Source organism: Hyaena hyaena, unplaced genomic scaffold (genome assembly GCF_003009895.1).
Source record: "Hyaena hyaena isolate Hyena2069 unplaced genomic scaffold, ASM300989v1 scaffold_344, whole genome shotgun sequence".
Lineage (NCBI taxonomy): Eukaryota > Metazoa > Chordata > Mammalia > Carnivora > Hyaenidae > Hyaena > Hyaena hyaena.
Genome location: NW_024080977.1, coordinates 572,851 through 599,470, shown reverse-complemented (window position 1 = coordinate 599,470; position 26,620 = coordinate 572,851). Strand labels below are relative to the sequence as shown.

General features: G+C 36.5%; 1 protein-coding gene across 4 annotated transcripts in view; it reads left to right on the top strand.

Moving 5' to 3' along the window:
- The first annotated feature begins 3,646 nt into the window (after nucleotides 1–3,646).
- Nucleotides 3,647–26,620, top strand: part of IBTK (inhibitor of Bruton tyrosine kinase) — a 93,052-nt gene continuing 70,078 nt past the window's right edge. For all 4 annotated transcript variants that reach the window (XM_039249765.1, XM_039249763.1, XM_039249764.1 and 1 more), the window contains exons 1-4: nucleotides 3,647–3,793; nucleotides 12,761–13,460; nucleotides 19,873–19,969; nucleotides 21,051–21,175. In XM_039249765.1, coding sequence (XP_039105696.1) covers nucleotides 13,140–13,460; nucleotides 19,873–19,969; nucleotides 21,051–21,175 — 543 coding nt within the window. In that variant the 5' untranslated portion in view covers nucleotides 3,647–3,793; nucleotides 12,761–13,139. The remainder of the gene's footprint in view (nucleotides 3,794–12,760; nucleotides 13,461–19,872; nucleotides 19,970–21,050; nucleotides 21,176–26,620) is intronic.

The window sequence follows — 26,620 nt, the reverse complement described above, 5'->3', positions numbered from 1 at the left end:
AGGGAGTTCAGATTGTCCTGATTATGAAATGACGCTAAGCTTGCCAAATTCATAGGTTGCTTTCTCACAGTTTGTTTGTTTCATATAGGTTCTAAATTTGCCTTGAATTTCTCCAGTATTTGCCTTAAAGTTTTAGATTCATTGGTGGACTCTGCTTTCAAGCCTATACAGTTCTAAAGTTCTATTCAAATACTGCCATCTTGTGGGTCATTCCTTTTCTCCCCATCCCACCCATCAAATACTCTCTCCCACAAATACAACCAGAAGAGCGGAGATATGTCAATTTCATTAAAGGCTAAGAGCTCTACTGAGAGACTTAGATATATGTCATTTAAACTTCATAAGAATTTTATGAACAAACTACTGTTAATTACATGTTAGAGATGAGGAAACGGAGACCCATATGGCTTATGTAACTTGCCTAAGGTCTTACAGCTAGTAAGAAGAGGAGTCAAATTTTGTTTTTGGGCAGCATCCACTGTAAAATAGTAAATCTAAGAATAATATAGTGTGACATAATAATATGAGTAAGTTATAGAAGTAGTAGAGAGGAGGCCATAACTGTTAGAAAGATGCATCGGGGATGGCTTCACAGATTTTTAAGGAGGTAGCCTTCTCTATGTGAGGATTTGAAGGCTAATCATTGTGTAGAAAGAATGCAGCTTAAGGATAATCACTGTGGAGAAAGAATCCTCTGGATCTAATAGTATAGAAACATCTTGTCTATTAGTTTGTCTGCCCTGCACCCTGTCTTCTTTGAGGGAACTGCTCATTATTTTGCTTTGAACATGACTCTCATAGAAGCCATCAAGCATCATACCCTTGACTTCTCACCTAATCTGAGTCAGTATGAACCCAGGAGGGACTCTGGAATTTTTGTGCTTGAGGCAGAGGGCACAGCACTCTCTTCCCTAATGGAAAAGCTGAGGTATGTGTTTAAAGGCTGTGGCCAGCCAAGCATTCTCACATGGAAAATGGTCTGGAGTAAAAGAGAATAGGGCCAAACCATAAGGTTCCAGTCATCTCTAGGCCAGCTGCACTGTTGACCTTCCTATAATAATAACCATTCGTATAGAACCTAATCAGGTTTGGGTTTTGATTCATTGCAACCATACAGGTTCTAACATTATTATGTTACTAGCTGAAGTAGGGGCAGTACTGGTAATACTGTCTATATACAATTTGAACGTCAGCACAATGCATTTTGATTATGAAAGATAACACTATTAATTTATTTTGAAACAATGACATTTAGGGAGTATTGCAAATGCAGTGCTGTATTGTTTAAAGATATTTCTGTAGTGCTCTATTCTGGCTTCATCTCAAACTCCATTCCTGATGTCTGAACTATTCTCCTACTTCTCCACCTCTAGATCACTGCAATTTTCTAAAGTCATCTCTGGATTTATTTTGTGCTCTAAGTCTACTTCAGAAATTCTAGTCAACTTTTTGGGCAAATTTTGTTTTTTTAAATCAACATTTAATTATTGCAAAGAAAAATAAATTATAATAGTGTCTAAAATCAAAGTGTCTAAAATCAAGAATCACCCCTAATCTCATCACACTGAGATAATTATTGGTATATTGCTGTCTCTTCTTTCTTTTATGTGTAAACACAAAAATGTTTAAAAAGCCTCACAAAATGGCTAGTTTTGATCTCTTCCTCCCATAGCAACATCTGCAATGCATTTTTCACTTCATTGTATTTCATTTGCATTATTTCTTGCAATCATTTCAATATTTCAATATTTCTTGCAAATAACCAGTATCTGTGAAGGCATTCAATTTTCCAGGGAAATGAGAATTCCACATCATTTGGACTAGAATGTTCTTTCTTTCCTGCTTCATCTAATTATCTCCTACCTAATCCTGGGATCATAGTTCAAGTGTCACTTCTTTGAGAAGTCAGATTAAGTTGATAGTATTCTCTGCAGTAGTTGTAAAAGTTGCAATCTATTCTTACATTGGGATTATCCAGATCTGTATGTGTTTTCTCTCACTATTGGATCCCCAGTGCTTGGCACTTGGTAATTGTTAAAATGAATAAATGAATGAATGACTGCTTGAAATAATTCTGCTGCTATGGAAATACATTTTATTTTTTTTAAGATTTTGTTTTTAAGTAATCCCTACACCCAATGTGGGGCCCGAACTCACAAACTGGGATCAAGAGTCACATACTTTTCCAGCTAAGCCAGCCAGGTGTCCCTGGAAATACTTTTTGATTTATAAAAGTAAGAATCATTTATCATTTATCATTCATGAAATGTTAGGCACTCTAAGTGCTATATATCTATATGTATAAAATTACATTTTTCACAGATGTAAATGTATTTTTGTTTCTAAAATGTATTACTGCTCCTATTTTACAAATGAGGAAAGTGTTTTCAGAAAAGCTAATTAACTTGTTTTATATGTATAAGAGATAGATAAAAGATTTTAACTCATGTCAGGCCTGTATATATATTTACATCATTATCTTTTCATTACTGGTTTCTGTTTATTAATATAAAAGTCCTCATATATACCTTATTTTAAAAATCACTTAATATTTACCTAACTAATTGGTTTTTGTTACCTCAAAGTAGGAAATGTGGCACCTCTAATAAGGGGCAAAGAAATAGAACATTGTATTGAGCAGGGCAGCAGGGAAGCTATTCTTCCTTTCCCCTCACAACCAGCTACAAAGAGAGTAGAGCTGAACTTCGTTTTACAGATGGGAGAAATTGAGTGGCTTGTAGAATTGACAACGTGGCAAAGCTGTACAGCCAACTGCTGCTAGTGTTGTTTGTTCTGGGTCAAACTACCCCTCCTTAAACATTTACTGAATGCCTACTGTATGAGACATTTGGCAGCAGTGTTTTCCCATTTGGTATCCTAGCACCGATTTCCTCCTCCTCTTCCTAATAATGCTAATTTCTTTCCTCCTTTTTTTTTTTTTTTTACTTCATCACTTTTAAAACCGGCCTTAAATGGGGGAAAGCAGCGTGCAAGCCTGGAGGTCAGGGACAAAAGTGACGTGACAGTAATGGGCAGTATATCCCACAGTAGCGATCTAAGAAGGCAATGAAGCATTCAGACCAAGGAAGTGACAGATAATCTGAATGTAGGAACCGGCAGGAAAGTGCAATGATGCGTCTCTACGCAAGACAAAGCCTTTGCCTTTCCAGTGACCTCACTGCTGGGACAACGGAAGAACTTTTCCGTGTAAAATGCCTCCGCATTTGGCTTATGCTGCGAGGTGACCGGCTGCCCAGGGCACTCCGCCAGGTCTCCAGGGCCCTTGCTCCACCGGGTTTTATCCTGAATTCCAGGGCTGCAGCTGACATTTCTGCCTAGGCCATGGTTGACCCTGCAAGGGACATTTCCACCACCGCTGTTGGCCGAGAGTCCCAACTGCTACGTTTCCCCACCTCCGGATTGCGCCGATAATCCCAAGGCCGGAGGGTCATGTTCCCTTAGGGTTCCCGGGAAAGACCACAGTTTAGGTGCTGCCACGCGAGGCCTTCTGGGCGCACCAGCCAATCCGCATGAGGCATACACGAGCTCCAGCCAATCAACGCCCGTCTTATTCCTGGGTACCGCCCGCGCCGGCCTTTTCCCCCCCCGCCCCCTTCCCCGTGCCTATAGTCGCGGCTGTGGCTGCAATCCCCTCCACAGCTGTTCCGGGCCTGGGGACCAGCCTCCCCCTGGAATCCTTGGGTTTCTCCTGTTGTCTTCACTGAGGATGAGTCCCTGCGCAACTGTGTGTCCGTCAAGCGGAGACCACCGGCGTACTTTCATCTAGCGACTGGTGAGGGAGTGTTCAGCGTGGCTCCCCCGTGCCGGCGTCTCTTCAGCCGGGGGGGGGGGGGGGGGGGGGGGGGGGGGGGGGGGGCGGGGGGCGATGGGACAGTATTCAGTTTTCCAGAGGGTGCGGGGGAATGGGGACGCCAGTGGGGCGGGTGGAACGCGGGGAAGAGACCCAGTGGCTCCGAGCCGGCCGCACTTGGTGCAAGACGGCGCTCAGCGGGCCGGCAGGCCCGTGTCAGAGCGTCTGGCTCCCCGCAGCCTGACTCTGCTGCTAATGAATGGTCTGTTCAGCAATGTGCTACGTTGCTGTCCTGTATGACACGCCCTCCAGCGTTGCTGCCTTGCTGGTTTCAGATAGTTGTCGGTATCACTTCCCTTGGAGTCTTGAATTTGAAGCCATTCTTTGAAGCGTTATCCCATCCTGGGGTTCACGTAATTTTAGTCCACTTTGGGAATGCTAACTCTGAAGTTCTTTGTGAATTAACCATAGTGTGAAAAGGGACCGGTTCTTTTTTTTGGGGGGGGGGGCGGGGAGACAGAGACGATAGAGGTTTTTTATTCTTGTGTCATGGTGTCTGGTTCTAAAAAGTTTTCGTTCAGCAGCGGAATAGGTAAGCCTGGGCATCCTTGACTACTGTTTTCCAACATAGTTAATAAAATCTCAAGATTTTTGTTTAGGAAGCAGAAATTGGTATAGCGCTCCTCCCCCTCCCCTCGCCGTCCTCCCATGCTTCGAAGTAGAGCGTTTGAAATTCGAAATTTGTAGAATTACTGAAAGAATGTGACTTTTATGATTGGTTGTGTTTCATTACCCATAATGTACCAGTTCACCACTTGTATAGCCACTTTCTTCTCACTCCTTTTTCTATTTTGAATTCCTTGATTTTTAATTGGTTTTAGAGACTGGTATAGGTTAGATAAAGACAGAAAGATCTGTTTTCTAAAAAGAACTTGCTTCAGGTATTTTTAGAAGCTTTAGTCAAAGCAGAACTTAACCTCAAGAAATTTAAAAAAATGGCTGTTCCATGATTAACTGAAACAAACAAACAAAAAAACTTGCATTGAGGGCCCTTGGTATGCTAAATTCTATGAAGAAACTTAACTACATTCTTTTACTCTTATTATGCTTTAGGACCATATAAAGTTCAGTAGACCATAAATGAATTTACCTGTTACATGAAGGAGCTCACTATTACTTGGTTTATTATTATAAATGATATCAGAGTTTATTATTAATAGGTCAGTGAATTTTTGCCACATGTAGAGATGTGCCTGACCCCTAAAATTGGGGAACTATTCTGTTGTGAAACACTGATAAAGTATTGAAATTTCCATTTTTTGTGCCAAGAGAATATTTGAGAAAATGTTAGACAAAAATGCAGTATTGATAAAGCAAAATTATTAGTTTCCTAAAGGAGTAGGTGGTTGTATTTTATAATTGTTATGTGAACTATTTTCAGGATTTACAAAAGGAATTAAAGATGTTTAAGACTCTTCAATTATGAGTTATAATTTGTAGTTTTGTAACAGTTAATATATATAAGTTTAAAAGGAAGATGTTTTTAAACACACTGTGTGTGCGTGTGTATAGTGAGAAGTAAGAAATAGGATATTCTCCCCCCTACCCCAAAAGAATTTGTGTAGGCAAGGTGCATACTAACCGGGCAAGTTATTATCATCTACTTTGCAGATGGAGATATTGGAATAGGGAGATTAAGTTATTTGGCCAAGGTTTTAGATAGTAGGAACCAATTCTTATGGCTATAAATAAGAGTAATTTTTTTCTACTACATTATCCTGCCTCTCATTAAAGATTTCCTAACTGCATTTTGAGAGAGCAGTTTGGGTAGAGTTGAATAGATGGAATCTAGAATATACTTTTCTGTCTTTGTGACTTTGGATAGGCTACTTAAACTTTCACATAAATTTTCTCATTGTAAAATGAAGGCGCTCTTATATAAAGGGGCAGTATGAGGCCGAAATTTATGTAAAGCACCATGGTTGCCCATATGAAAGTTCAAAAGATGGTAGATAACTCTGTAAGCCAAGGCATGTTAGCAGCCGTGTAAAGGTTTGGGTGGAAAGGTTTGGATTCTAAGCAAAGGACTCTAATATAGTTATGCCATTTTCTGACCTGTATACCAATAATGTCCCCTGTCCCTCCTTTTATCCCTTTTTTTTATTCCTCTTAAACATTTGTTGGGTGCTTACATATGAATAAATTGCGTATTTATTTTTCAGAACTCAGATAAATACGCAATTTAAAATTTAAAATAGTTGTTACCCTGTTTTTCCAAATGTGAGAAATGAAGCTTAAGAAATTGTGATGTGTCTAGGATCATTTAGTTAGTGGTGTACCTGGGTTACTAGCTCAGGTGCTCCGAATTAAGAGTCTCAATTTTACGTGGTCTCCAGGCCCAATTGATATCCTCTTCCTGAGAGCACAAGGCTAACCTTTAATGAAAGATAGATATTGGGCTTGCAGAATGGCATGATCAGTTTTGTGTTTTAGGAAAATACCTAAACTTCTAACCAAGGATAACTGGAACAGTTATGAGCCTTAGTTAAGAGCTCATCCTCTACTGGCTAACACCTTTTGTGGTGGGCCAGTTCTTAAAGCTGAACAGTTGCCTGCAGCTAGCTGTTCTCCTTCAACTCAGTTTTCCATCAGCATGTCATATTCCTCTCATGTAAAATAACTTTCTCTCTTCAAGTTTTATTTGTTGCTTTCTTTATGTTTGGTTTTCTGATTTCCAAAGTATTTATCCCTTACTCTACTTGGTTTCCCTATGTATAATCAGGCCAGAAATCTGGGAATTATCACCATGTCTTGTCAATTCAAGAGCTCAAATATCTAAATGTGTCTGAATTGATCATGTTCTTTATCCATAAAGAAAGGCATATAAGGCTGTCTACCTAATCTGGTCAATCCTTTTGTATATATTGGGCCTCACTCTTTTCTGTCTTCTGAGTTACTTGGAATTTTCAGATTAGACTAAATTTTCTAATGCTTTTATTTGTATTTACTGTTCCCTCTGCCTTGAATGCCCACCTACTCTGAATTTATCAGGTAAACATGTACTCATCCCAGTATGGGAAATATTCCCTATCTCTCTCTTGCCAACTCCTTGTTCCTATGATTCACTTGTTTTATCTTTACCAGATTTATAATCATATGTTTTTATTACTTTAAAGAAAATCAGTCTGCTCTTTCAAACTGTGGCCCTTTGATGGTATAGAGTATGATAGATAATAAATTTTGTTCATTCAATGCAGATATTAAATGAGCTATAGTTTCACTTAAGTATTATATATGAGCCTATACTTTTATCATTTTATTTAAAATATTTATGCTATGTTTATTTTGTATTCCTAGTACCTTGTGACTTACAGTGAATGCACTGGAGAGGCAGTGTAGTGTAGTAGAAATAGCTTGAACTTTGCTGTTAAACAGGTCTGCTGTTTGAATTCTTTTTTATTGGTGCTATGGTTCTGGTGGCTTACTTAACCTCTCCGTGATGTAAAATAAAATATCTAGTACATATCAGATGCTTAATAAATATTTATTTCCTTTGCTTTCCTTGCCTTTAGTAAGCATTTGTTGAATGCATAAATAACATTTACACTGGTAATTGAAAATATGGGCCTGGAATTTAGGAGATGTGAGGGTAGAAGACAGATTTGGGGATTATGACCATGTAGGTTACAGCTAAAAGGTAGAAAGATACTGAAATTATCCATGGATAATATGAAATAGAAAGGAAAAGAAGACTGAAGATAGAACATTGAATGAAGCCCAACATTTGAAGGTAAGGGAAAGAGATAAAGTCTTTGGAAGAAGTGGTGAGGGGTGCCTGGGTGGCTCATGTCTCAGTCGGTTGAGTGTCCAGCTTCCAACTTCGGCTCAGGTCATGATCTCACGGTTTGTGGGTTTGAGCCCCGCGTCTGGCTCTGTGCCGACAGCTAGCTCAGAGCCTGGAGCCTGCTTGGGATTCTATGTCTCTTTGTCTCTCTGTCCCTCCTCCACTCACTCACGGTCTTACTCTGTCTCTCAAAAATAAATAGATGTAAAAAAAAATAAAAATAAAAAAAAAAGTGGTGAGAGAGAGCCCATGCTTAAATGTTTCAGTAATTCCCTGTGCTTTCAGTATCCCTTTCTGTGTTAATGACTGAAAAGCAGGGAAGTCAAGTGAGAACTAAAAGTATCTTTAAGGATTTGGCAATTTGGAAGTCATTATGGTAACCTTAGTGTATGTGGTTTAATTGTAGAAGTATGCATGGAAACTAGGTAGCAGAGACAATGAAACTTAAACATGAATTTTGAGATTAAACTTGTTACCCTTTTGTTACTGAAGAAATAATAGTAATGAAAGCTACCATTTGTTAATACCTGTTTGGTGCCAGGTACAATGCTAAGTAATTTCATTTGTCATTACAGTAACCTTGTGAGGTTGGTGACATTGTCTCCATTTTCAAATGAAGAAATGAGAGATTATGTAATTTTTAGAGTTACATAACTGGTAACAGCTGGCATTGCTATATTTGAATCCAAATATGTAAGACACTAAGAAACATTAGCTCTTAGTCACTTCCTTATTTATGTTTATAGTATTCTGTATGTTTCTCTATATATTATATAGTATGCTACCATTTTTGCATTTGATATTTCTTTTTTTTCCATTGAAATGTTTATATACAGTAACAAATTAGGGCATTTTCTTTTGTTGTACCTTAATTCTTTTGTGTAGTGTTTGAGTTATATGCCAGTAAGTAGTCCTTTTCAGGTACTATGAATGCACTGAAAATACAAAAGTGGAAACATTTTAGAGCCTCAAAAGAGTGATAATAACTACAAGTGACTATTTTGCCACATAGCTTGTTTTCCAGTTTACACATTTTAAACACTTTTGAGGCTTTGGTGCTTTTTTATGTCAACTAACTACAGAACGCTTTGTTTTTGACACTCTTTAAGGTGGAATGAATATTAGAAGGCCTGTATCAAATTATAAAACAGGCAGACCAGTAGAAACAGAACTGGAACTAGAAAGGACTGGAAGTACTGTAATTCTATACTGGTATCTCCAGATGGTGAAGTCAGAATAGTGAAGAACCAGTTAGATTTAAGACTTTTGATTCTTAACGTGGTTTGAAATGGGAGTGGAAAGTGCAGGTTTGCGATGTTTCGTATCTGTCTATGGTGCACGAAAGTTTCCCTTACACGTGTAGTAAACTTATATATGTCCCTCTAAACAGCCTTCTTATAACTTTCTTTGTCATTCAAAGTACATATTTAAAAAATTAAAATGAAAAAATATTTTGGAGCATTTATTTTTAAAATATATTCAATTTATTTAAAACAAGAAAAACCAGGGGCGCCTGTGTGGCTCAGTTGGTTAAGTGTCCAACTCCGATTCAGATCATGATCTCGCGGTTTGTGAGTTTGAGCCCCGCGTTGGGCTCTGTGCTGACAGCTCAGAGCCTGGAACCTGCTTCAGATTCTCTCTCTCTCTCTCTCTCTCTCTCTCTCTCTCTCTGACCCTCCCCCTCTTCTGCCCTGTCTCCATCTCTCAAAAATAAACAAACATAAAAAAGCCAAAAAAAAAACCCAAGAAGAAGCAAATAATCAGTTCATCCATTTCTGTCATTTCTCCCCCCCCCCCCCCCCGCCATATTTGGTAACTACCAGTCTGTTCTCTATCTGTGAGCTTGTTTTTGTTTTAAGATACCACACGTGAAAGAGCCATATGCTGTTTATTTTTCTCTGACTTATTTCACTTAGCACAATGCCCTTGAGTTTTTTGCTCTTGAATTGTATGAATTCTTTGGGTATTTTATGTAGATTAGTTCCTTATCAGATATACGATTTTTTAAAAAGTTTACTTAGTTTTTTGAGAGAGCGAACAGTGTAGGGGCAGAGAGAGAGAGAGGGAAACTGAGGATCCCAAGCAGGCTGTGCCCTGATAGCTATGTGGGGTTTGAACTCAGAACTTTGAGATCATGACCTGAGCTGAACCCAAGAGTCAGGCACTTAACCAACTGAGCCACCCAGTGCCCCTCAGATGTATGATTTCCAAAAATTTTTCTCCCAGTAAGTAGGTTGCTTTTTCATTTTATTGATGGTTTCCTTTGCTGAGCAGAAGCTTTTTAATTTGATGTGGTTCTACTTGTTTATTTTTGCATTTGTTGCTTTTGCTTTTGATGTCAGATTAAAATAATCATCTCCAAGATCTATGTCAGGGAATGTACTGCTTGTATTTTCTTCTAGGAGTCTTATGGTTTCAGGTATTACATTTAAGTCTTGAATCCGTTTGAATTAATTTTGGGGTGTGGTTTAAGATAGGGGTCCAGTTTCATTCTTTTGGATGTGGCTGCCCAATTTTCCCAGCACCATTTGTTGAAGAGACTGCCCTCTTGCCATTGTATATTCTTGGTTCCTTATTGTAAGTTAATTGACCATTTATGCGTGGGTTTATTTCTGGCCTACTTTGTTCCATTGATCCATGTGTTTCTTTGTATGCCAGTGTCATGCTGCTTTAATTACTACAGTTTTGTTATAGTTTGAAATCAGGGGATGTGATGCTTTCAGCTTTGTTCTTTCTCTCTTGCTTTGGCTATTTGGGGTCTTTTGTGATTCCATACAAATTTTAGGACATTTGTTCTATTAACTATTTATGATAGTTTGATACTTTGAAGAAGAGAATGTACATGGAATTTCTATTATAAAATCTTTAAAATCTAGCCATTATGAAATGATTGCTTAGTTATTTATAATCTAGAGGATAAAAAAATAAAATCCAGAGGACAAAAATACTGAAAAATAAATTAGGAGATGATAAAAAGATGATGGAGAAATGTTGATTGTAAAGTAGTCCACTCTAGGTATAAAATTTCTAATATAGAAGTAGTTTTCTAACATGAAGTAAAGAAACTGAAGAATAGTAGTTTATCAAATAGTTGACAAATAGTATTTCATTTCTCCGGATCTGAATGGGGCAAAGCAGACAGGGTAGCATATTAGAAAAAGGAAACTAGAGGCTCTTCTTTGGTAGCTGAGTTTTTTATATTTTCCTATACCCTCTCTAATCCTTATATTAGCATTTATGTATTTTTTTAGATGTTTATTTTTGAATAGGTATTCATACTCATGGTGAAGCATTTAAAAATGGTTCCTAGTAAAATGCAAGTGGAGTCTTGCCTTCCATTTCTTTCTCCAACCATTGGTGCCCTTCTGCAGAGGAACCATTCTTTTGTGTATTCTTCTAAACTTCTTCCATGGATTTTCAAGTGTAAACATGTAAATACATGTATATCTTTTCCACAAATGATATTACATATACATCACATTTTAAAAGACATTTTACCAGATATCTTGCTGATTATTTTATATCAGAAAATATGTAGCTACTTCTTTTTGATGCATGAATAGTATTCTGTTGCATGGACATAACAACATAATTACTTCTAAATAGTTTTTTTCCGTACTTTACTATTTCAAACAGTGACTCAGTGAATATTCCTGTACTTAAGCCACTTCACACATGGATATATTTTTCTAAGATAAATTCCTAGAAGAAAAATTGCTTGGGTTAGAAAAAACATACATTTTACATTTTCATAAATACTAGTAAATTGCTGTCCAAAGAGATTGTATAAGTTTATACTCTCACCGGCAATGGGGTAGGGTACCTATTTTCTTACAGTCTTATCAGTACATAGTAATATCAACTTTTGCTATTCTGATAGATTAAAAATGGTACCTCATTTTTGTTTTTTTTTAAGTTTTTATTTTAATTCCAGTTAACATACAGTGTTATATTAGTTTCAGGCATACTAGTAGTTATTCAACAATTCTGTGAAACACCTGGTGCTCATTATTGACAAGGGCGCTCCTTAATCTCATCACCCATTTAACCCCTCCCTCCCATTACGATCAATTTGTTCTTCATAATTAAGAGTCTGTATCTTGATTTGTCTCTCATTTTTCCCCTTTGTTCATTTGTTTCTTAAATTTCACATATGAGGGAGGTCATGTGGTATTTGTCTTTTTTTGACCTATTTCACTTAGCATTATACTTTCTAGATCCATCCATGTTGCATGATATTTCATTATAGTTTCGATTTGCACTTTTTTTAGTAAAGTGAGCCTCTTTTTAAAAATCTGTTTAAATTTCCCTTTTTTAAGAAATGTATTATTGAGGGTTTTTTTCTCCTTTTGTTTTACTGTAGGTCTTAAACTGATTAAATGTATTAATCTTTTATTACTTTTGAATTTCTGATCATAGGTAGAAAGGCCTTTTGTTCTTTGAAATTATAAAAAAAGAGTCACCCATGCTTTCTTCTAGTGCTTTTGTAGTATTTTTATGTTTGTCTTTGACTCATCCGGAATTTACATTGGTGTAAGGTATAAAATAAGTATGTAAAGTTATTTTTTTTTCCAGGTTGATACCTAGTTATTTTGATACCTGATGTTTAATTATTATCTCCTCTTATATTAGACACTTTCCAGGCAGAGAGAACATCATCACAGTGCCTGGCTCTTAGTAAAAACCAAATGATGAGAGGGTTGTGGTGGTGGTGGTAATGAAATAATTTTAGGGGGTAAGGGTTGAGGTGGGATTGCTATAGAGGGTAAATTTAAGTGTGTTTATAACTTGTGGGGACATAGCTAGTTGAGTATAAAAATATAGGGGAAAAGGAATGAAGCTTTTGGAAGGAAAAAGGTGGACGGTACTCCAGAGTACACATACAGAAGTTAACCTTAAACAGGAGACTGGAATAAAGGAGGAGAGAGTGATTAGTATAGTTCTAGAATACTGTGGATGTGAAGGTGAAAAGTTGATAGACTTTTTTTTTTTTTTTGAAATAGGAATTAGTGACACTTAAATATGGAGGTGGCTGTAGAGTACTTGAGGAGAGCAAGTGGTAGATTTTGTATTTTTTACTTTTTCTTTCCCTTTTTTTTTTATAGGTCACCCTTGCAATTATGGATATTTAAAAGGACCAGACAGTGTGGAGGGGGAGTTCCCCTCCTCACTCCCCCTTGGTGCTTGACTCCAGGAATAATTTATAAACTGTGGAAAGTTTTTGTTTTTTTTAACAAAGAACTTGTATTTGATATAAACTTTATAGAGCTATTTATAATTTTTTGATTAAAGTGCCAAAATAAATTGTACAAAGGTATATAGTTTTATACTACTGCCCTGAGGATTTAAATTATAATCCTAAACAGGTCATTTATTCTCTATAAATCTTTCTGAATAGCACCTTTTTTCCTGGCTTTTTCATTTTTAAAAATTAATCTTAACTGTCTTGAAGAACTAAAACTAAGCAGTCTAAAAACAATTAGGATGAATTCTTCCATCCCTGACTGTACATCAAAGTGTCGATCCCTGAAGCATGCTTTGGATGTCCTATCTGTGGTAACAAAGGGAAATGAAAACCAGATAAAGGCCTTTCTGTCCAGTTATTGTTACAATGCTGCAACTATCAAAGATGCCTTTGGCAGAAATGCTCTTCACCTTGTTTCCTCTTGTGGAAAGAAAGGAGTGTTAGACTGGCTTATTGAAAAAGGAGTGGATCTGTTGGTGAAAGACAAGGAATCAGGATGGACAGCTTTGCACAGAAGCATTTTTTATGGACATATTGATTGTGTTTGGTCTCTGTTGAAGGTAAGTGTCATTTGTTTATTTAAAACTATTTGGTCTGGCCTATGTTTTTCTTGGTCTTTTTCAAAGACTCTACTTATCTTCCAAAGATTTGAGTTTGTTTTTATCAGTTGTTTGATATCTTTTACTATTGTAACTGACTCATTTTTAGAAATCAAATCCCATATATATTTTTACTTAGACTTTTTGTGACATAGAAATTTAAACATACATCAGAGTTTACAATATATAATAGACTGTTGGCTGGTTTTATGTTCCGTATGCCCCACTGACTTTGTTTATCTCATACTATTTTGAAGTAAATTCCACAGATTTTATCATTTAATCAGTATTATGTATCTTTTAGTATTCTTAAGAAATACGTTTACTTTATATATAACTATTATTAGCTACTTTAAAAGGGTACTGGTTATTGAAATACAACATTTAGGGACTGTTTTGGGGTAGTATGTTTATTTCTTGTTTTGCTAGGATAAAGTGTTTACAATTGTGAAAACATTAATGATTAGAATCTGCTTAATTTATTTGAAATTTCCCATCAAGTAGATTAAATTTAGGTTTGTTGTACTCTATAGCTAAATCATGAAATGTTTTGAGATATACCTCCATATCATTTCACTAACGAATGCACATGAAAAACTCAAAATCACAAGTTAATGAGTTTTAAACTGAAAAATTTATTTTGTATAGGCATTTTGTCATGTTTGTAGAGGACACAGAGAAGACCAAAACATTTCCTATCTTCAGGGAGCTTTTGGTCACATGAGGGAGCTTATCTTAAGGGTCTTCATCTATTTTTGATTTTAAAAATGTTTGCTCTTACTATGTAAAATGTTTTTAATTCCTCTTCGTGTGTAAAATGTTCAAATATTGGCTTAATTCCCTTAGTTTAATCTTATTTTATATAGTAAGCTATGTTGGTATGAGTTAAAGCATTTTATCAGCTCTACCTTTACCCTTTCCCACCTCTAAAACTTCAGCTCTTTTCTAGTATCTGATGGTAGAAGGTTGGATTACCACTAGTCTTGTCAAACCTGAGAGTGTCCTTGGCTTTTCTGTTATCATAGGGATTGTCATTCAGGTGTCAGGATTTGGGACTTCAGTTTGAAATAGTGTCTGGTTTGAATTTTGGACTTTCCTTCTCTTTGGTGCTTCATTTCCCTTTAGAAATCCTTAATCTTTCTTTCCTCCTTGGCTAAGAGAAGCCAGGAGATTGTGCCTTGGGCCACCTTGCCCTTGGCTTGACAGTCTTTTGTTATCATCAGAGCCCTATTGATCAATGATAGATCTAACAATAGATGTGTTCCACTGATAAAATTTTCCCACAGAAATCTTTTCCTGCCCTGTTTTGTATTCATGTCTCAACATGTCATGCTATCTGCAATTTTTTTTTTTAGCATATCGTTCTTTCCTGTGGCCTTTCGAAGTCCTTTAATTGGAAGGGCTGCAGTTATAGGGGTGTTCATCTCAGTTCCACTTCTGGTCAACTGTAGCCCTTAATTAAGGTATTATGGTTGGCAGAAAGAGACTATACACAGATATACATTTTAAATAAATTGCATTAATTAAAAACTTTATAGTTACAAGATTTTTTAATTGCCAAAATAAATTGTACAATAAACATAAACTCATACTTTCATTTCCTGATTGTCAAAGATTAAACAACAACAACAACAACAAAAACCTCAGCAGAAACTTCTTGTCTATCTGAAGCTAGAGTAGAGACAGAGTATTTTATGCATAGATTCTTTGGTTCCTTGATTCCATGACAAGATGTGTGCCTGACAAAGACTGTTTATGCTTGTAGGGTCCTGCTTATCTGTTGTTGCTATACCATTATTCTTTTTTACTGATGGTTTATTTACATTATTGTTCTGGGAAAACTTTTAATTTTTTCCATTTGTAAATAGAAGAACTAAATCATAGGAATTAGTGGCTTAAATATTATTTGTAAAGTATTTGGAACAAATTAAAAAAAATTTTTTTAAATGTCTTATTTATTTTTTGAGACAGAGACAGCATGAGCAGGGGAGGGTCAGAGAGAGGGAGATACAGACTCTGAAGACAGGCTCCAGGCTCTGAGCTAGCTGTCAGCAGAGAGCCCGATGCGGGGCTTGAACCCACGAACCGTGAGATCATGACCTGAGCCAAAGTCAGACGCTTAACCGACTGAGCCACCCAGGCGCCCCACAAATTTTTTTTTTTTTTGAGTGCCTGATGTGTGCCAGGGATTTATCCAGATCCTATAGGGATATGTGATGTACATGACAGAATCCTTGTTCATTTGTTTGAGTTTTTAATTTAGCAGAACGAGATAGGCCAAAAACAAGTAATTAAATAAACAACTGGCACAATAGATGTTGGTATATCATTTCATGGAAACAAACCAACTACGGTTACCTGAGTAAAAGATACTTTATTAGAGGGATATCAGATACCTCACAGAATAGACCAGTTATGAACCAGAACAATAAAATTAACTGTCAAATTATAAGCAAGACAAATCTCAAACTAAAATAGAATGGTTATGAACTAAATAGAACTAACTGATCTGAAGTACCTTCCTACTTCCCTGCTCCAGGATAATTAGGTAGCAGCAGAACCAGTTTATTAAAACTATTCCTAGTTTATGATGTTAAAACCATGTCCTTTGAATATAAGAGAATGGTTATTTTTCTGTTTTCTCTAGTATGAGGGCATCTGGCCCATTTATCCAAAAGTATGACCAAAGCTTTATTTATTTTTAGTGTTTTATTTATTTTTGAGAGAGACAGACAGACAGACAGACAGACAGTGAGCAGGGGAGGATCAGAGAAAGAGAGAGACACAGAATCTGAAGACAGGTTCCAGGCTCTGAGCTGTCAGCACAGAGCCCGACGCGGGGCTCGAACCCACGAATTGTGAGATCATGACCTGAGCCGAAGTCGGCCACTCAACCAACTAAGCCACCCAGGCGCCCCATACCAGAGCTTTAAAGAATAAGCTTGAAAGAAGGAGAGTAGAGTATATCTCAACTTATCCTACTAGAAATTGAAATCTCAAGATAGTGTTTTGATCCTTCCTTTTTTGGCAGTATATGGGCAGCAATAGAGAGCCATGTTAAACTCAGTTAACTTAGCTCATAACCAGTTTGGAAAAAATCGTGTATCAGATACCTTTGCTCAACCACTTCATGTCATTTTGGCCTCACCTCTGTGTACAGGCTTCTAGCAGCTTTGGGTTGGTGTAAATCTCTGCACCTTGTTTCTGGCATCTACTGCATGCCTCTTATTTTATGCTCCAGAACTTGGCATTCATGCGTAACCAACCAAAAATACAGGAGAGTTAAATCCCCTTTAGAGCAACTTTTTGCTAATGAAGAACGGGAACTGAAGGTAAACACTTAACCTCTTTTATTCCTTGACTGGAGAATTATTCTGTGATATATTGTATAAGGTTTCTGGAATGTCCTGGCAGGATCATGCACGAGGTACCTTAGCAATGGCCTACTTGATAACATATTTTTGTATTGGTTTTTCCTACTTTTATTCTCCTGGCCCCTCACTTTCTAGGATCTTTTCCCAAGGAAATTACCTGCATGCCAGTCTTTGTCTTATGCTTTGTTTTTTAGGAAGACAGTCAAAATAAACAAAGCAGCTCTCTGTATTTGCAGACAGGTATCTCCAGTAGTGTTACTAGTGCTTTGTAATGGAATAACTGTATCTAAAGTACATCTGCTCCTTGTAGAGATTCTTAAAAAATGTTCAGGCTTATAAGCCTGGTATACACTTAGATGTTATTTAACAAACTAATGAATTTACCTATTATTTTGGAGGCATTTTATTTATTTTTAAACAATTTTTTTTTTTTTTTTTTGGAGAGACAGAGTGTGTGTGTGTATATGAGCTGGTGAGGGGCAGGGGAAGAGGGAGAGATAATATTTTTTTTTTTTTTTCTGAGGGAGAGATAATCTTAAGCAGGGTCCATGACCAGCATGGAGCCCAGTGCAGAGCTTGATCTTCCTATGGTGAGATCATGACCTGAGCCAAAATAAGTCAGATGCTTAATTGCCTGAGCCACTCAGGAGCCCAAGAGTTGATCTTTAAATAAATAGGATAGACTACACACTAGCCCTACAGCCTTTAGAATTTAAGATGAACATATTAGAAAATGTCAGAGTCCACCATATCTAGGGAGCTGTAATAGTTTAAAAGAAAAAGAAAAAGAGAAAGAAAATAAATGTAGTCTTATGCATGTGGAGCTACTTAGAATGATGCACATATATGTAGTCTTTTTAGGGTCTAGTTGGTATGTATAAAGTTTAGGAAAATTTATAAAACTGGCAAAATAAACTCTCTAGGGATCTCAGTTTCTGGGATCCCATTTGTTAAATTCATAGCTTGGAGTACTCTATCTTGGAATCTCCCTTTGTTACTCTTAAAAGGTTAAGTTAAGCTCAGGTCTTCTCACATGGATTAATTATATCTGTTTTTTAAAAAATATTAGGCAACATTTACTTTAAAATTTATTAAAATCTTAGATCATTTCTGATTTTTTTAAAACCAGTTTGCTCACAGCTTATCTGAGTATTTTTTGCTCATTGACAATCCTTATGTAATCAAATGTTACAACCATCTGGAACATAATGAATTTAGAATTGGTTTTAGTTTATTAGGAATCCATTGTTGGTAAGAGGAGATTTTTCTTTCTTAAGTAACCTAAAACAGAGTATTCCACCATATTATAGTTAGAATTTAATAACTTCATTGTTGATCTCTGCCTGTAACTACCCAGGTGAACTGTGTGTACAGATGGGCAGTGATGGCTTGCACCATTAAAATAAAGATAAGTCTAGTACTTGAATGTCTTGTTAAACTATCTACAAATACTAATGGTTACCTTTGAAAAGACTATATTTAAAAAACTATAGTTAGTAACAATAATATGAATTGAACATTGCTTTCTATCCATCCTGCCCCCTTGCACCATATTTTTTTTACTTTTTTAAAAATTTTATTATTATTATTTTTTACAAATAGTTTATTGTCAAATTGGTTTCCACATAACACCCAGTGCTCATCCCCACAAGTGCCCTCCTCCATGCCCATCCCTCCCACCCCCTCACATCCATCAGTTCTCAGTTTTTGTCAGCATTCAAGAGTCTCTCATGGTTTGCGTCTCTCCCTTTCCCCCACCATTTCCCCCCTTCTTCTCCCCCTTGTTCCTCAGTTAAGTTCCTCCTAATCCTCCTATACGTGCAAATATATGATATTTGTCCTTCCCTGCCTGACTTATTTCACTCAGCATAACACCCTCAAGGTCCATCCATGTTGCTACACATGGCCAGATTTCATTGTTTCTCATTGCCATGTAGTATTCTATGGTATAGATAAACCACATCTTCTTGATCCATTCATCTGTTGACGGACACTTAGGTTCTTTCCATGTTTTAGCTATTGTTGAGAGTGCTGCTGTGAACTCCTTGCACCATATTTTAAAAGATACAAAAGTATGGTGATAAGAACAGGGTGTGCAAACTGCTTTAAATGTTCTATTTCATGTTGGATTTTGAACTGTGACGATACAAACTAAAGATTACTTTAAATTCATCCTTAAAACACATACACACACACACCCTCAGATTTTTTTAAAGATACCACTAATTATATGTGATTTAAAGAAGCCACAATTAAACAATACTAAGATGAAAATCTATATCACACAAATGGAAATAAAGGAATATAATTGTCTTAAATGTAAATACTTGGTATAATAACATTCAAGGCAAAAATAGATGGGGCCAAGGTGATCACATTATATTTATAAACAGTAAGTTCTAATAGAAGGATTGTCCTACCATTGACTTTAAATCTTTATAGCCCTTAACTGGACTAAACATGGAGCATGGCTCTTTAAATACATAATATGTATGTGTACAGTCACAGACAGAGAGACCCAGAGCTGGGGCTTTCTAGGCAACCAGACTTGCCTTACTGTAGAAAACTTTCACATCTAGTTCACTTTGATTTTAGATGTTACTTATTTTGTTCTTTTATATTCTAAGAATTGGGTATTTGATTTTTCCTTAGTTCTCTTTTTTAATTGTTTTTTTTAAATTTAATTTATTTCTGAGAGAGAGAGAGAGAGAGAGAGAAACAGCATGAGCAGGGGAAGGTCAGAGAGAGGGAGAGACACAGAATCTGAAACAGGCTCCAGGCTCTGGGCTGGCAGTCAGCACAGAGCGCACAAACCCACGAACCATGAGATTATGACCTTAGCCGAAGTCAGATGCTTAACTGACTGAGCCACCCAGGCGCCCCTTCTTAGTTCTCTTCTGTGTGTGGGAAAAATGTGGGTGGGCATAGGAGGTAACGTGTATTTATATATATTTTTTCCTCTTTTTTCTTTTTCTTTCTTTCTTTCTTTTTTTTTTTAGCATGGTGTTAGTCTCTATATTCAAGACAAAGAAGGCTTGTCAGCTTTGGATCTTGTAATGAAGGATAGACCAACTCATGTAGTATTCAAAACTACAGGTAAGAAAATTTTGCAAATATATTCCATTAAGGTGCAGCTTAGAAAATTTTAATGAAACTTTGTTCTTATTAAAATACTTGAGGAAATTTGTGTGTGGATATCTGCAAGGAATTTTTACTTTGGTGTATACTGGTTGATAATTTTGCAGTTTTATTCATAACACTAATTGATTTTGCATTTTCAGTTTCAGCTTATACTATGTTAGAGTAAGAACACAGCCCAAGTGGAAGTCAGTAGGAATTGTAACTACTGTAATTAATGTGCATCCTGGAAGTAACATCAGTACTTGAGGTAGAGGGGAAAAGGAAGTGATTCTTTTACTGATTTTCTGATTTTTCTGATTTCACTTATTTCTTCAGTTTGTTTGCCTTCAACTTTGGAAATGGAAATTGGTGGAAAAGGAGAAGAGTTTTAAATGGAGCTGCTGTATAATTTGCATATAACTAGTGAACAAGCAAGGACACATTCTTCATTTTTATTGCTACCTTGGATATTATATTGCCGGTTACAGTTATAGTTCTAGTAAAAGAATTTATACACCTTCCAAAATAAAAATGAAGACTTAAAACTTAGCTGTGATTAAGTTTTATCCCAGTTTAATGGGTATTACCCTGATCACTAGTGTGATTTTGCAACTATCAAGAGTAATTTATTAAAAGTTAATGCTTCTGTAGGAATAGTGAATAATATCACATTTGCTTCATGTAGAACCTTTATATATATTATATGTATAATGTAATAGTAAATATCTTATATTTAACTATAGGTATTTTAATGGAAACAAAATGGTTATGGCAGGTAGTATTTTACTCATTTGGCAGTTAAACCAGCTGCTAATGAGAAAAGGAACAAGTATTAGATTCCTAGTGTTGAGACAGGCCTGTGCTGATTTGGATTTTCTGTTTCTATTCCTAGAGTTAGATAATGCGTTAATAATTTCATAATGTAAATGATAATGTTGGCAGCATCTTTCTAAATATGGTGGTTAAATTCGTTCCTGTAAAGAGTCTATGTTGAGAAAAACTGATTAGTAGAGTATATCTATAATTGAACTAAACTGGTATTTGTTTTACATTTTAGATCCTACAGATGTCTATACTTGGGGAGATAATACAAATTTCACCCTGGGTCATGGAAGCCAGAATAGCAAACACCATCCAGAACTGGTGGACCTGTTCTCCAGGAGTGGGGTTTATATCAAGCAGGTATTTTGAAGTATAATCTGAGTACTTTCAGAGATTAATAATAACTTTTGTGTTTGATAGTTTACCTTTTCATTTGGATTGTGTTAACTTTGTTGAAAGGATAATAACGTTTGTTTTAGTGAACAAATTGCTTAACAGAACTTCACTAATTCTGTTTTAGGTTTTGTTAGCTTTAATTGTGCTTAGACTGTGTTAAATACCATAAAACTATGAGATGTTTGTGCAAGTAGGGTTCGAAATTAGAAGGCACGATAGAGATATTACTTTAACTTTAAAAAGGTAGAGCCTCTGTTGATTTTCTAGCATTTGTTTACATTTCATAAAAATTAGAGTTCTTTACATTGTTTCTCAAGTGAAATTGTTGTTGAAAATCATTGTTACTAGTTTTAGGTGAGGGAACCTGAGTTCTTAAATAGAAATAATTATAAAATTTTAGTTGATATAATTGTGAAAGTTTGGTCTTTGATCTTATTTCATTATGCTAGATGATGTCTTCTACTTCCATGAATTTTGCTACTTTTGACATAATTCTCTTTTTCTATAATGCAATGTATATTTGGTGTGTGTGTGTGTGTGTGTGTGTGTTTGCACATGTGTGTGCATCCGTGAGTGTTTTCATCTGAGCTTGACTAGGTCCTCAGAATTCTTAAAATGCTATTCCACCCATTAGTAGCCACTAATGATTGATTACAATAAGGGCAGTTACAAAATATAACCTGTTTTCCTTTTATGAGTCAGTGTGATATAGTTAGTTTTCATGAGCTGAGGTTTTTCAGGAGCAGGGATTTAAAAAAAAATTTTTTTAATGTTTTATTTATTTCTGAGAGAGAGAGAGAAAGAGAGAGAGAGAGACACAGTGTGAGCAGGGGAGGGTCAGAGAGAGAGGGAGACACAGAATCTGAAACAGGCTCCAAGCTCTGAGCTGGCTGTCAGCACAGAGCCTGACGTGGGGCTCAAACCCACAAACCATGAGATCATGACCTGAGCTGAAGTCGGACGCTCAACCGACTGAGCCACCCAGGCAACCCCCAACTTGGTTAGGCTTACAGATGAAAACAGTACACTTAAGGAGAAAGCGATACTTAAGGAAGTGAGAGTATTTTGTGAGATTAAAGATGTAAGGAATTTTATTTGCCACAGAATGAGGGTTGAAGCAAGCACTATGGATAGGTTACAGAGGAAGGGAAGCAGTGTAAATTATAGTCAGAAAAGAGAAGACGAGTTTTACAGGAATATTTACTGAGCACCACTTATATGAGTCCAATTAGTCACTGAAAGTGGCTGATTTTGTACTGTAGAACCAAAGGAATTAGCTACCAGGGGCTAGAGATTATTAATTTTAGCACAGTATATTACAGAGAATTAAGGTGAAAAGCCATAATTAGTTGTCTCTTTAAAAATCTCAAGAGGTTTGGGGGCACCTGATGGCTAATTAGATTGAACATCTGAGTTTGGCTCAGGTCATGGATTTGGGGTTCATGAGTTCAAGCCTCATGTCGGGCTCTGTGCTGACGGCTCAGAGCCTGCTTCCGATTCTATGTCTCCCTCTCTCTCTCTCTGTTCCTCTCATGCTCACACTTTCTCTCCCTCTCTCTCTCTCAAAAATAAATAAAGATTAAAAAAAAAATTTAGAGGTTTTAAAGTTGGAATACTTAAACTCTGGTATTGTCTGTTTAATAGAAGTCAGAAATACAGAATGGCATTCTAAGATTGGAGATAAAATTGAGCAGAATATTATTTCTGGCTTCAAAAAATGATTTTTCCTTTACAAATGCTAACTTTGTATTATAAATTTGAGTACAATTTTGGGTTTTACTTTTAGACTTTCTGGGTATTTGTGATACAGCTAACTGAGATAATGACTTTTTACATAACTTACGGTAAGTATACGTATTCATAGAATTTACCAAATAGTTAAAGGATATTTGTAAGTAGTGCTTGCAATTCAGCTTCTAATTTTCTTATTTTCCATAAGAGCTTGACTTTTTTCTAAGTCACTTTCTAATAATTCTAACATTTCTCTATTTCTTTAAAAACTTTTAAAAAAATGTTTATTTTTGAGAGAGAGAGTGCATGAACAGGGGAGGGATAGAAAGAGAGGGAGACACAGAATCTGAAGCAGGCTCCAGGCTCTGAGCTGTCAGCACAGAGCCTGATGTGGGGCTCAAACTCATGAACTGCAAGATCATAACCTGAGCCGATATTGGATGCTTAACCAGCTGAGCCACTCAGGCGCCCCTAAGATTTCTTTGTTTCTTAATCATTTTTTTATATCCAAAATTAGAAATATTTATAGATGGCCTAAGAAATGCAAATAATTTTTAAAAATAAGCATACAGGTTTTTTTTTTTTAATGTTTTATTTATTTTAAGGAGAGAGAGAGAGAGAGACAGCATGAGCAGGGGAGGGTCAGAGAGAGAGGGAGTCACAGACTGAAACAGGCTCCAGGCTCTGAACTGGCAGTTAGCACAGAGCCCGACGCGAGGCTCGAACCCACGATCTGTGAGATCATGACCTAAGTGAAAGTCGGACGCTTAACCGACTAAGCCACCCAGGCGCCCCGCATACAGGATTTTTAAATGCTATTAAAGTAAAGTAAATATACTGAATACTAGATGCATTGAAAACTAATAAGGTGTGGCAGAGAGGTTAGGTATGTAGGTACACAAACAGGCATACTTCATTTTATTGTGTTTTGCTTTATTGCACTTAACAGATACTGCAATACTGCATTTTTTTTTTTTTTTTTTTACAAATTGAAGGCTTGTAGCAACCCTGCATTGAGTAAGTCTTTCAATGCCATTTTATTTTTTCAGTAGAATTTCCTTACTTCATGTCTCCATATCATATTTTGGTAATTCTCTCAATATTTCACACTTTTCCATTAGTATTATACAGTCCTTGAAGAACTTGGGGGTTGGGGCACTTGACCCCTCATCCCATCAAAAATCCGTGCATAACTTCTGACTTACAAAAATTTAACTGCAGTTGACTGGGAGTTTTTGAGAACATAGTCAGTTAGCACTACTTGTATTTTATACACTATACTTTGTATTCTTTCAGGAAAGTAAGCTAGAAAAAAGAAAATGTAATTAACAAAGTCATAGGAAGAGAAAAAACATTTATTTTTTAAAGTATATTTGTTTATTTTAAGAGAGAAAGAGGGAGTGCAAGCTGGGGAGGGGCAGAGAGAGAGAAAAACAGAATCCCAAGCAGGTTCCATGCCATTAGCGCAGAGCCCAGGGCGGGGCTTGAACTCAGAAACTGTGAAATCATGACCTTGAGCCGAGCTCTGAAGTCAGACACAACACTGACTGCGCCACCCAGGTGCCCCAGAAAAGAAAATACATTTAAAGTACTATACCGTATTTACTGGAAAACATCTGCATATAAGTGGATGCGCACTGAAATTCAAACCTGTGTTGTTCAGGGGTCAACTGTATTTGTTCTGGGTGATCTGTGATCGGTTTTCTTTGATATTACTATTGTAATTGTTCTTTGGGTACCACAAACTGCATCCATATAAGATGGTGAACTTGATAAATGTGTGTTGCACTGGCTGTTGTTCTCTGTGTCTCTACCTCTTTTCGGGCCTCCCTATTCCCTGAGACAAATTATTATAATCAGTCCACTTAAGAACTCTTCAGTGGCCTCTAAGTGTTACAGTGAAAGGAAGAGTTGCATGTCTCTCACTTTGATTCAAAAGCTAAAAGTGATTAAGCATAGTGAGGAAAGTGTGTCAAAAGCTGAGATAGGCTGCAAGCTACACCTTATGAACCAAAGAGTTAGCCAGGTTGTGAATTCAAAGGAAAAGTTCTTCTTTTTTTTTTTTTTAATTTCTTTTAATTGTAATACAAAGCATGCTTACAAAATAATACATTAAAATAACAATGATCCACCATTATTCTGAATCTGTTTATTTATTTATTTATTTTTTTACAAATAGTTTATTGTCAAATTAGTTTCTACATAACACTCAGTGCTCATCCCCATCAAAGGAAAAGTTCTTGAAGGAAATTCAAAGTGCTTACTCTAGTGAACAAGAGAATATTAATAAGGTGAAACAGCCTCACTGTCAATATGGAGAAAGTTTTAATCGTCTGGATAGAAGATTAAACTGGCCATAATACTCCTTCAGCCAAAGCCTAATCCAGAGCAAGACCCTAACTCACTTCAGTTCTATGAGGGCTGAGAGAGGTGATAAAGAAGTTGCAGAAGAAATGTTTGAAGCTAGCAGAGGTTGGTTCGTGAAGTTTAAGGAAAGAAGCTGTCTCCATAACATCAGACTACAAGGTGAAGCAGCAGGTGCTGATGTAGAAACTGCAGCAAGTTATCCCAAAGGTCTAGCTAAGAGAATTAATGAAGGTGGTTCCACAAAACAACAGAGTTTCAATGTAGACAAAACAGCTTTCTTTTGGAAAAAGATGCCATCTAGTACTTTCATAGATGGAGAGAAATCAGTGCCTGGCTTCCAAGCTTCAGAGGACAGGCCAACTGTCTTGTTAGGGGCTGCTGCAGCTGGTGACTTGAAGCTGAAGCCAGGGCTCATTCACCATTCTTAAAACCCTAGGGCCCCTAGGAGTTACACTAAATGTACTCTGCCTGTGCTCTAACATTGGAACAACAGAGCCTGAATGACAGCATATCTGTTTACTGCATAGTTTACTAAATGAACATTTTAAGCCCACCTGTGGAGACCAGTGCTCAGAAAAAAAGATTCTTTTAAGATAGTACTGCTCATTGATAATGTACCTGGTCACCCAAGAGCTCTGATGGAGATGTGCAACCACGAGATTCTTGTCATGTTGTTTTTGTTTGCTAACACAGCATCCATTCTGTAGCCCATGGATCAAGGTAGTCATTTTGACTTCCAAGTCTTATTATTTAAGAAATACATTTCATACAGTTATAGTTGCCATAGATAGTGATTCCTCTGATGGATTTGGACAAAGTAAATTGAAAATCTTCTAGAAAGGATTTACCATTCTGGATGCCATGAAGAATATTTGTGATTTTTAAAAATAGGTCATACTATCAACACTAACAGGAGTTTAAAAATGGATTCTAGTCTTCATGGATGACTTTGAGGAAGTTAAGACTTCACTGGGGAAGTAAGTACAGATGTTGTGGAAATAGCAAGAGAACTAAAATCTAATAGAAGTGGAGCCTGAAGATGTGACTGAAATGCAGCAATTTCTTGATCAGTCTTAAAGGGATGCGGAATTGCCTTTCATGGATGAGCAAAGTATCTTGAGATGGAATCTCCTCTTGGTGAAGTTGCTGAAGATTGTTGAAATGATAGCAAAGGACTTAGAATATATTTCATAAACTTAGTTGATAAAGCAGTGGCAGGCTTGAGAGGACTGACTTCAGTTTTGGAAGAAATTATACTTTGGGTAAAATGCTATCAAATACCATCACCTACTGTAGAAAAATCGTTCATAA